The sequence below is a fragment of the Schistocerca piceifrons genome, chromosome 7 (genome assembly GCF_021461385.2).
Source record: "Schistocerca piceifrons isolate TAMUIC-IGC-003096 chromosome 7, iqSchPice1.1, whole genome shotgun sequence".
Classification (NCBI taxonomy): domain Eukaryota; kingdom Metazoa; phylum Arthropoda; class Insecta; order Orthoptera; family Acrididae; genus Schistocerca; species Schistocerca piceifrons.
Window position 1 is genome coordinate 558493240 of NC_060144.1, and position 12965 is coordinate 558506204.

The 12965-nt window shown below is 43.8% G+C and overlaps 1 protein-coding gene across 1 annotated transcript in view; it reads left to right on the plus strand.

Moving 5' to 3' along the window:
• Positions 1-12965, plus strand: part of LOC124709076 (transient receptor potential protein-like) — a gene marked incomplete at its 3' end in the record, with an annotated part of 289063 nt that overhangs the window by 225911 nt on the left and 50187 nt on the right. The window contains exon 15 of the mRNA XM_047240724.1: positions 3960-4124. Coding sequence (XP_047096680.1) covers positions 3960-4124 — 165 coding nt within the window. The remainder of the gene's footprint in view (positions 1-3959; positions 4125-12965) is intronic.

Sequence of the window (12965 nt, forward strand, 5' to 3'; positions counted from 1 at the left end):
GGCTACTAACTGAACATATGTCTTTATATATTGCTGTATTATTTGCCTCTAACAGAGTTCTTATTGTCCACACTTCAGTAGTCTTGGTAGTGAATGAGCTGTTCCTTGGGATCGCAGAAGGCGGCCAGTGATCAGTTGCTTGGATGTCACCACGCAGCTCTCGCACGGGAGTGACTCAGCATGGTAATCAATGAAGTCCTGCCTCCGAATTACCTATAGCAAATGGAGGAGAAACATTGTCACTAGAAACTTCATGTGATACACTGCAGATTTGCCACTGTTGTTGGTTTTGGTTACAAGATTGGGCGTGCTCATTCAGCATTGTGGGTCCTCTGCTCATTCCATCTTTCAGGTAACACATCATCTGAATACAAACAGCTTGACTGATAGATCAGCCGCATTGGTTACATTTGTCGGCGATCGAGATCACCGGACCACATTCTGGTATATTTTTTCCTGGTAAGTTTGGTGAAAGATGAAATTCACCGGTGAAAATTATATAAAAGACTGAATTAGTCGCTCTAAAAATGAATAGTGCTGTCCTCTTATAGAACACCAATAAGGTTCCAGACAGCCTAGACGTCACGTTTCGAAAAAGAGATGAAAAGTGTATTGAATCCTTGTGATGTTTTAAAACATTCAATTCAGTATACAGACAGGTCAAAAATGATTTTCAGATTTCACAAGACTGCACATTTTACATGAATGGGGACAGGCCTTGGTTTGCAATACAACTCACGTATATAAACTAAAAGTTTACCTTGGGGCCAGTGGTTGCCAGAGGTGGACTCCCTGTTGCTCCTAGCTGGGTGGCTCTACATCTACATCTACGTCTACATCTACATAATTACTCTGCAATCCACAGTTAAGTGCCTGCTGGAGGGTTCGTAGAGGGTTCATCGAACCACCCTTAAGTTACTTTCTATCGCTCTACTCTCGAACAGCGCGCAGGAAAAACGAACACTAAATCTTTCTGTGCGAGCTCTGATATCTCTTAGTTTAGTTGATGATCATTTCTCCCTATGTAGGTAGGCACTAACAATACATTTTCACACTCTGAGGAGAAAACTGATGATTGAAATTTCATAATAGGGTCCTGCCGTAGTAAAAATCGCGTTTGTTTTAATGAGTGCTACACCAATTGGTGTATCATGTCTGTGGTACTGTCTCCTATTTCGCTATAATACAAAACAAGCTGACCTTTGATCTTTTCGATGTGCTCGTCAGTCCTATCTGATGCGGGTCCCACACCGCACAGCAATACTCCAGAAGAGAGCGGACAAGCTTAGTATAAGCAGACTCTTTAGTCGACCTGTCGCATCTTCTAAGTGTTGTGCCAACAAATCGCAGTCTTTTGTTTCCTTTCCGCACGATATTATCTACGTGATCGTTCCAATTTAAGTTATTTGTAATTCTAATCCTTAAATATTTATTTGAGTTGACACGCTTTAGATTTGTATGTTTATCGTGTAAATGAAATTTAGCAGATTCTTCTTAGTGCTCATGTGGATGACTTCACACTTTTCGTGATTTACAGACAACTGCCACTTTTTGTACCAAACAGATATCCTGTTTAAATCATTTTGCAATTAGTTTTGATCACCTGATGACTTTACATGATGGTAAATGACAGCATCATCTGCAAACAATCTAAGAGGGCTGCTCAGACTGTCTCCCAAATCGTTTATGTAGATCAGGAATAAACGAGGGCTATAACGCTTCCTCAACTCCAGATATTACTTCTGCTTTACTCGATGTCTTTCAATCAATCATTATGAACTGTGAACTTTCTGACACGAAATTACAACTCCAGTAACGCAACTGAAACGATACTGCATGGGCACGCAATTAATTAGAAGTCTCTTGTGAGGAACGGCGTCAAAACTCTTCTGGAAATCTAAAAATATGGAATCATTTTGACGTCCTCGGTCGATAACACTCATTACATTACTTTACTTCGTCCGAAACAGGCCTCGGAAAGCGCAAGAGTACCGACCGACCGCCGTGTCATACTCAACCTATTGGTTTCACTGGATGTGGCTATGGATTACTTCGTGAAAATAAAGAATTGTGTTTATTTGTCAATAAATTGTTGTCTTCGAGGTGACTCATAATGTTCTATCACGGTATATGTTCTAAAATCCTACTGCAAATCGATGTTAGTGATTAACCAACCGAGATGGCAACGGTACAGCAAAAAACGCGTTTAGTATCCTCTGTTTCAACAGATGCAGTTCAGTTATCACTGTGCAGCGTTATTTTCGTCGGGAGTATGGCACTGCACCTGCTACAAAGCAGAGCACTCATCGATGACATCAGAAATTTCAAGACAAAATAGACATGTTTCGTACACAGCACTAATCAAACACTACTGGATCCTTCTGGACAAGCACGATTCAGCATCGCATAAGCCGTTATTATAATCACAGAGATCAGCTTAACTAGATAAGCTTCGGCGACGTTCCATAAAACCAAATTTTTGAAGTCTGTAATTCATTGTTGCAACTGGGGTAACAGAGTATAACACCATACTGCAGGTTAATGTGGTTAGCATACACCCTGATGTATCGAAGGCTATAGGTTCGAAGCTCGTCAAATGGAGGGAAATTTTTATTATTTCTAAATCTAATCAAGAGACTTTGATTATTATTGTTATTCAGTCAACCGATTACATGTACCTTTTTTATTCGTAATACTTTGCCGTGTCGTTTTTATCATCACATTGATTTTGTTATCTGCTCTTTTCTTCTTCGTACCATTCTTTTTTCATTTGGAATTGCCTGTGTCGCCTATAATTTGCAACCAAGTGCCAACGAAGCTGGTAACGCGGCGGCCCGGAATATTTGTGTTTTGTGTTTTCTCACAGAGGGTAGCTTTAATCGCAATGAACAAAGTGATCGTGGCTTTAGTTCTGAGACAGACTGCTGACCGCTGTTTTTTCGAATAGACTGCACATCACGAGAATGTGGATAGTACAGGACATGAATTTAAATTCAGGCCTACAAAACGCACCATATGCCACAATTCAGTCATGGGTCACTAATACCAGGATCTCGCACTTCGGTCATGGCCTTACTGCCGCCTCTTCCCGAACCATAACGGGAAACAACTTTTCTTCTATCACGCATGTTTGGGCTGAACTGATAGCTACAATACCAGAACTTCATGCTACCTGCAATGTTTGTGTAAAAGATTTACGCCATTTTTTATGAAAATATGGATACAGCAATCACGTATCTGGATATGTTGGCGACGTGGGTTTCTCCAAGATTGCGAGAAACTACCGAAAATTTCATTTTTCAACTGGAAGGAGCACCACTACACTGACACTTTAATGTAAGAACATTTCCTGATAGTGAGTTCCCTCAATGTTGGGTCAGGCAAAAGGGATGGGTGGATTCACATTGCACCACTGGTCTCCAAGTCACCTGAACATTTTATGAGTATTTTAAGGAGGTCTGTGATAGACTATCTGTGTGTCTGCCCTTACATTGGGTTTGCGTGTGAACGAGGACGAGTTGTGTATTGTTTAAACGTTTGTCATCCTTACGGGCGAGGCCATACTGAACGTTTGTAAGAAGTAAATGAAACCTGGACCCTCAAAGTAATTTTAAAATGTATGGCAACGTCAATGTGCATGCGTGTAAAATACACGTGTCAAATTGGAACGTTATGTTGAAAACAAAAGCTTTGCAGTCTTATACTGAAATTTACCCCAAGTCTGTAAACAAATTCATGTATAAGATATGGTCTTGTGCAATCGGATGAATCTTTTTGCAACACCCTGTAATATTAGCGTGTTTTTGGACTTTTGCGTTGTTTTTTATCGTTTTTATTGGTTTGTTTAACGCTGAACATTCGTCCAGCCGTAACTCTACACCTGCTGCAAACTGGACACACTGCTGTATGAATTTACAACTGGAAACTGCCCGTGCAGCCTGTTTCTGGTGGTCCCGCAGGAACGCGCGGACACGGAGTGGAAGTTCGCTCGCAGCCACCTGTGGATCAGCTACTTCGAGGAGGGCGACACGGTGCCGCCGCCCTTCAACCTGGTGCCCACCACCAAGAGCCTCGCCAAGGTGTTCGGCTGCGGCTCCGGCAAGCGCCTGTCCACGTCCACCAAGGTGAGCGAACTCAACCTACCGATACCTTGTGTACCGGTACGGGTTTTAACTAAGACGAGATAAAGTTGTGGCCTGTAATGTCAAACGTGTGCAAAGAGAGACACGACAGAACACGGGCGATACTAGTGTTGTCTCTACATTATTGTCTGGAACGTAGGGTGTCGTGGAAGACTGATCTGTAGCGTAGCTCATAGTGTAGGTTAGGATAAATGTGACACTGTGTGTTGGCGCAGCTAAGTAACATAAGGTAATTGGAGCAACTATAATGAGATATTTTGTACATGTGGTGCTCTGCAGCTTGCAAATATTGTAAATACATTAAAGTTACATATATACTCACCATACCATATATACTCACGTAAACTGCTCAATACAATGTACTTTTTATTTCTTATTTATTGCAGAACTAGTTCCGGGCACATAATCACCTTTAACGGCATATATATATATATATATATATATATATATATATATATATATATACTCCTGGAAATTGAAATAAGAACACCGTGAATTCATTGTCCCAGGAAGGGGAAACTTTATTGACACATTCCTGGGGTCAGATACATCACATGATCACACTGACAGAACCACAGGCACATAGACGCAGGCAACAGAGCATGCACAATGTCGGCACTAGTACAGTGTATATCCACCTTTCGCAGCAATGCAGGCTGCTATTCTCCCATGGAGACGATCGTAGAGATGCTGGATGTAGTCCTGTGGAACGGCTTGCCATGCCATTTCCACCTGGCGCCTCAATTGGACCAGCGTTCGTGCTGGACGTGCAGACCGCGTGAGACGACGCTTCATCCAGTCCCAAACATGCTCAATGGGGGACAGATCCTGAGATCTTGCTGGCCAGGGTAGTTGACTTACACCTTCTAGAGCACGTTGGGTGGCACGGGATACATGCGGACGTGCATTGTCCTGTTGGAACAGCAAGTTCCCTTGCCGGTCTAGGAATGGTAGAACGATGGGTTCGAAGACGGTTTGGATGTACCGTGCGCTATTCAGTGTCCCCTCGACGATCACCAGTGGTGTACGGCCAGTGTAGGAGATCGCTCCCCACACCATGATGCCGGGTGTTGGCCCTGTGTGCCTCGGTCGTATGCAGTCCTGATTGTGGCGCTCACCTGCATGGCGCCAAACACGCATACGACCATCATTGGCACCAAGGCAGAAGCGACTCTCATCGCTGAAGACGACACGTCTCCATTCGTCCCTCCATTCACGCCAGTCGCGACACCACTGGAGGCGGGCTGCACGATGTTGGGGCGTGAGCGGAAGACGGCCTAACGGTGTGCGGGACCGTAGCCCAGCTTCATGGAGACGGTTGCGAATGGTCCTCGCCGATACCCCAGGAGCAACAGTGTCCCTAATTTGCTGGGAAGTGGCGGTGCGGTTCCCTACGGCACTGCGTAGGATCCTACGGTCTTGGCGTGCATCCGTGCGTCGCTGCGGTCCGGTCCCAGGTCGACGGGCACGTGCACCTTCCGCCGACCACTGGCGACAACATCGATGTACTGTGGAGACCTCACGCCCCACGTGTTGAGCAATTCGGCGGTACGTCCACCCGGCCTCCCGCATGCCCACTATACGCTCTCGCTCAAAGTCCGTCAACTGCACATACGGTTCACGTCCACGCTGTCGCGGCATGCTACCAGTGTTAAATACTGCGATGGAGCTCCGTATGCCACGGCTAACTGGCTGACACTGACGGCGGCGGTGCACAAATGCTGCGCAGCTAGCGCCATTCGACGGTCAACACCGCGGTTCCTGGTGTGTCCGCTGTGCCGTGCGTGTGATCATTGCTTGTACAGCCCTCTCGCAGTGTCCGGAGCAAGTATGGTGGGTCTGACACACCGCTGTCAATGTGTTCTTTTTTCCATTTCCAGGAGTATATATATATATATATATATATATAATTTGTTGATAACATTCATGCAGTTCTTCATAATTTGATTTTAGTAATCAGCAGATAAATTCTTTCTGATGTTGTGCAGTTAGCAAGAAGGACAATGTACTTCACAATGTTATCAGCAAATATCCTTGATATTAGCTGAAACACAATATACATAAGATGCCACTGAAGATGGAATAAATAAGGAATAAAAAACACATGCTTAAGACCACATCTCAGTAGCTGTATTTCATTACCCGGCGCGTATTTTACTCTATTTTGATGACGTTGTTGGTCAAAGCTGGCGGCTGATTTTGGCAGATTTAATAGTTTCCTTCCTGTGGGATTCCGAGCAACTGTAGGACGAAATATTGGGCTTCAGTATCACATCTACGTGACATCACCAGAGTCGGAACACCACCTCAATTGTACAGGGAAGGGACAGGATCTCGAGCCAGAATTACTACAAGAATCACACCAGAATACGCCTAAAGTGGTTCAAGAAAATTCCGTGTGCTGAGCTTAGGGATGGGAGAGTTTACGTGCACAATTCATATATTTGGACTCCAGAAAATCCGCTTGCCACAGATTCTCATGACCACCAACAGCAGTCAACATTTACCATCTGAACCGTTATCGTCCATAGCCGATTAATTGCGTTAAGATGAGTCTCAGGTGATGAAACACGTCTTTCACATCTTGTACTCTTCAGAGTAGCAAAACGAGCTTCTCAGCAAACAACAGTACGCAGAAGATCATTTAATTTTATTGCTCTGTTAATATACCTTATATCAGTTATACAGTATTAACTGAGATATTGTAACAAGTATAGGTTTTTAATGTAATGGTATATTGACAAACTGCCTATTGGCTTCTGTCTCGGGTTCTTCGGCCGACGTTCATCTAATGATTTTTCTGACGTTTCGCCAGCACGAGTGGCTGGCATTGTCAAAGCTTCACGTCGGCCGAAGAACCCGAGACAGAAGCCAATAGGCTGTTTGTCAACAAGTGGCCACGAAAGCCTTAACAATTTTGTAATGGTATATTATTAACGGGATTTGAACCCCATTGAAAATAAGAGTTAATTGATACAATGCTTGTTAACGTTAGTGTTAAAGGTTTCTGAGAATATTACGTTACCAAGAGTTAAAGGGGCCGAAATCTCGTACTGTTATGCAGACAACGCCACGCGGTGGTCTCGTACCAGGTTTTGTCGTCATGTTGCGCAAGGCGGTAGGCACTCCGGTAAGATAAAATAAATACGCTCAAGGAGAAATAAAAACTCGACGCAACGCTAAGGAATTATCTGAATGGCACAGAAATCGGTAGATGTGATGTGCATGTACAGACCAGCAAACGATTATAATTTCAGAAAAATTGGATGGTTTATTCACGAGAAGTAGTTCATAAACTGAGAAAGTCAATAATGCGTTGGTTCACCTCTGGCACTTATGCAAGTAGTTATTGGAGTTGGTGCTGATTGACAGAGTTGTAGGATTCCTCCTGAGGGATATCGTGCCAAATTCTATCCAGTTGGTGTGTCAGATCGTCACAATCTCCAGTTGGTTTGAGGGCCCTGCTCATAATGCTCCAAACGTTCCCAATTGGAGAGATATCCGGCGACCCTACTGGCAAAGGCCGCTTTTGTCAGCTACGAAGACAAGCAGCAGAAACTCTCAACCCTTGCTGTGTGCGGGCGGACATTATCTTGTTAAAATGTAAGGCCACTATGGCTTGCCGTGAAGAGCAACAAAACAGGGCGTAGAATATCGCCGACGTACCGTTATGCTGTAAGGGTGCCTCCGACTAGTTTTAGTTATCGACCTCACTTCATATTCTACATCTACATCTACATTTATACTCCGCAAGCCACCCAACGGTGTGTGGCAGAGGGCACTTTACGTGCCACTGTCCAGTTCCAGTCGCGTATGGTTCGCGGGAAGAACGACTGCCGGAAAACCTCCGTGCGCACTCGATTCTCTCTAATTTTACATTCGTGATCTCCTCGGGAAATATAAGTAGGGGGAAGCAATATATTCGATACCTCATCCAGAAACGCACCCTCTCGAAACCTGGACAGCAAGCTACACTGCGATGCAGAGCGCCTCTCTTGCAGAGTCTGCCACTTGAGTTTGCTAAACATCTCCGTAACACTATCACGCTTACCAAATAACGCACCGCTCTTCTTTGGATCTTCTCTATCTCCTCTGTCAACCCGACCTGATACGGATCCCACACTGATGAGCAATACTCAAGTATAGGTCGAACGAGTGTTTGGTAAACCACCTCCTTTGTTCATGGACTACATTGTCTAAGGACTCTCCCAATGAATCTCAACCTGGTACACGCCTTACCAACAATTAATTTTATGTGATCATTCCACTTCAAATCGTTCCGTACGCATACTCCCAGATATTTTACAGAAGTAACTGCTACCAGCGTTTGTTCCGCTATCATATAATCAAACAATAAATAATCCTTCTTTCTACGTATTCGCAATACATTACATGTGTCTATGTTAAGTGTCAGATGCCACTGCAATTTTCTAATGCTAATTTATAGACCCTGCATGTGAGCAGGGGGCTGTTGAAGCTGGTGTAAGTTCTGTAATGGTGTGGGACGTGTGCAGTGGGAGTGATATGGGACCCCTGATACATCTAGATACGTCTCTGACAGGTAACACGTACGTAAGCATCCTGTCTGATCACCTGCGTCCATCCATGTCCATTGTGCATTCCGACAGGCTTGGGCAATTCCAGCACCACAATGCGACACGCCACACGTCCAGAATTGTTACAGAGTAGCTCCAGCAACACTCTTCCAAGTATAAACACTCCCGCTGGCCTTCAAACTCCCCAGACATGAACATTACTGAGAATACCCGGAATGCCTTGCAACGTGCTGTTCAGAAGAGATCTCCGCACCCTCGTAATCTTATGGATTTGTGGACAGCCCTGAATGATTCATGGGGTCAGTTCCCTCCAGAACTACTTCAGACATTAGTCGAGTTGATGCCACGTCCTGTTGCGGCACTTCTGCGTGATCTCGGGGCCTACACGATATTAGGCAGGTGTAGAAGTTTCTTTGGCTTTTCAGTGTATATGACCTACCAGATAACGTTAGATCTTCCGAAAGGCTGTCTGCAGATGAGACTTTTGTGTACAGAGAAGTCACACGGGACGTTAAACACAAATCTCCCCCTCCTCCTTCCATTCGGAGAAGTCACAACGCTAGAAAATTGCAGAGAAATGCAAGAAGACCTGCAGAGGATCGATGCCCGCAAGATAAATAAATGAAACGTATTGCAAACACAGAGGCGGAAAGACGCTTTGCTGTATGGTTACACGACTGCAAAACATTCACTCGAAGCAGTCACTTCCATAAATTATCGAGGAGTATGCGTACGGAGCGATTTTGAGTGGAATAACCACATAAAATTAATCGCCGATAAAATAACTGCCAGACACAGACTCATTGGAATAATCCTCAGTAAATGTAGTCCATCAAAAAAGGAAGTAGCTTAAAAAACACTCGTTAGTCCAGTACTTGAATACTGCTCGTCATCGTGCGGTAGCGTTCTCGCTTCCCACGCCCGGGTTCCCGGGTTCGATTCCCGGCGGGGTCAGGGATTTTCTCTGCCTCGTGATGGCTGGGTGTTGTGTGCTGTCCTTAGGTTAGTTAGGTTTAAGTAGTTCTAAGTTCTAGGGGACTGATGACCATAGATGTTAAGTCCCATAGTGCTCAGAGCCATTTGAACCACCATTTTTACTGCTCGTCAGCTTGGGATCCGTACCACACAGAATTGATGGAGTAAACTGAAAAGATCCAAAGAAGAGCAGTACATTTCGTTACAGGTTAATTTAGTAAGCATGGAAGTTGTAATCCCTGACACAGTACTCGTTAAGGCCTGTGCTATGGTAAGTGAGCGGGATTCACCTTATGAGAAAGGATTTTCGCATATATATCGACCGCGTGTACCTGAATGGTGGTAAATCAGACTTACATCCACTCTGTAATAACAATGATACGTCAAGTAATTTCGAAATGCAACCACACGTCAGGATGAATCACAAGCAAACAAGAAGATGCTACCAATGTGACAATAATACGGTCGCCAACCTAATTAGGCATTAACTAAGTTACTTCCCTACAAGTTGGTATATATTCATGCAAAACAACAAGTTGTAACATTGCATAGTATAGTAGAATTTTAGAACCAGAAAATCTTTTGAACTGATAGTTTCACGTTCTGTACTGATATGGAAAATCATGAATACATAACACTACACTATAATGTTTACTACAACACTTTATACTGTCTATTAATCTGATTAAAATCGAGCATATGTTACCCTCGAAATTTTACTTTCATGCCACACACAAAATGTCAATTTTGACTTTTATATTGACTTTAACTTTTCCTGGTCAAACCAATTTAGAACACTTTATAATTCAAATGAATGAGGGGGGGGGGGGGACACTGAAACTGTTATGATCGCTGTATTTTAAAAAAATGATTACTGAATTTATTATTCATTCAAGATTTCCAGTATATAATTTTCTACTTTTTTCATCTCATTTACTGCTCATTTAAATGCGTTTAATTCTGTCTCAAAATAATAAACTTCATTACTATGTCAATACGAAAATTATCTTTCGACTTCGTTAGACCTTCGCCATTCATTTACTGGTTCATTAACAAAATATTTCTTTAAACACCATTCTAATATAGCTAGTTCCGCAAATAATTATTATTAACACAGTTTTTAATTTTCATTTCGAGACACTCGGATTGCACAACGTTTGGAAAGGACCCTGTCTAGGTTAGTTGTGAGGATAATTGAATGATGGAAAAGTTCTGGTAAAATTTAGGTTATTATTGCACCAAACAAACACAGTCACTCTCTGATCCATACGAATACAGTACTTAAAGTTTCAACCTGCTTGTATCGATGCGGCGGTTGGCTGGCGGCCAGATGGCGAGGCACAGAGCACACATACAACAGCTATGGCTCTTGACGTATTGGCACTTTAATTCTTCTTAGCGTTGCAATACTTTTCCATTTAGTGTCTATGGAATTTCGCCATGCTGTGTGGGCGTTGGAACAGCCTACCTGAGGCTCAGTGAAGCTATGTCTTCCAGGAGAGCCTCCTCGCTCCAGAAGGTGTTGCTCAAACCAGTGCCAAACTCCAATTATTACTGAGCCCGTTGTGCCGTGCAGTGCACGCGCGCATTTTCCAGCGCTCGCCTGCCATCCACCTTTTACCGCTCCCTGACAGACCGGATATTCATCCGAAGTTTTGCATTCTACATATCCTAACACATTGCCTACGTATGGGCCAGAAACACAGTTACAGTTTTAAACATCTTACAACAGTTTCAACATTTGTTACATTTCAATTCTACGAGGTGCATTCAAGTTCTAAGGTCTCCGATTTTTTTTCTCTGGACTGGAAAGAGATAGAAACATGCGCATTGTTTTAAAATGAGGCCGCGTTCATTGTCAATACGTCCCAGAGATGGCAGCACCGTACGGCAGATAGAATTTTACCGCCAGCGGCGAGAATGAGAACTGTTTTAAATACTTAAAATGCGCGACGTTTTCCTTACTTGAACAGCGTGCAATCATTCGTTTTCTGAATTTGCGTGGTGTGAAACCAATTGAAATTCATCTACAGTTGAAGGAGGTGATGGAGTTATGGATGTGTCGAAAGTGCGTTCGTGGGTGCGACAGTTTAATGAAGGCAGAACATCGTGTGACAACGAACCGAAATAACCTCGGGCTCGCACAAGCCGGTCTGACGACATGATCGAGAAAGTGGAGAGAATTGTTTTTGGGGATCGCCGAATGACTGTTGAACAGATCGCCTCCAGAGTTGGCATTTCTGTGGGTTCTGTGCACACAATCCTGCATGACGACCTGAAAATGCGAAAAGTGTCATCCAGGTGGGTGCCACAAATGCTGACAGACGACCACACGGCTGCCCGTGTGGCACGATGCCAAGCAATGTTGATGTGCAACGACAGCACGAATGGGACTTTCTTTTCGTCGGTTGTGACAATGGATGAGACGTGGATGCCATTTTTCAATCCAGAAACAAAGCGCCAGTCAGCTCAATGGAAGCACCAGATTCACCGCCACCAAAAAAATTTCGGGTAACCGCCAGTGCTGAAAAAATGATGGTGTCCATGTTCTGGGACAGCGAGGGCGTAATCCTTACCCATTGCGCTCCAAAGGGCACTACGGTAACAGGTGCACCCTACGAAAATGTTTTGAAGAACAAATTCCTTCCTGCACTGCAACAAAAACGTCTGGGAAGGGCTGCGCGTGTGCTGTTTCACCAAGACAACGCACCCGCCCATCGAGCTAAAGTTACGCAACAGTTTCTTCGCGATAACAACTTTGAAGTGATTCCTCATGCTCCCTACTCCACTGACCTGGCTCCTAGTGACTTTTGGCTTTTTCCAACAATGAAAGACACCCTCAGCGGCCGCACATTCACCAGCCGTGCTGCTATTGCCTCAGCGATTTTCCATGGTCAAAACAGACTCCTAAAGAAGCCTTCGTCACTGCCATGAAATCATGACGTCAGCGTTGTGAAAAATGTGTACGTCTGCAGGGCGATTACGTCGAGAAGTAACGCCAGTTTCATCGATTTCGGGTGAGTAGTTAATTAGAAAAAAAATCTGAGATCTTAGAACTTGAATGCACCTCGTATTACAATATTACTTGACATTTGACACAAACATTAATATTCACATTGAAACTTATTTACAGTTTATCAGCATAATGGCATGAAACAAAAAGAAATGAAATCAGAACAGTAATTACACAAGTTTATCGTAAAATCAGATGAAAATAATTACTTATATGTACAACAGTACAGCGTCGTTGTTGCTACAAAGTCTCACGGTGATGCTCAGCCAACTCCAGTGG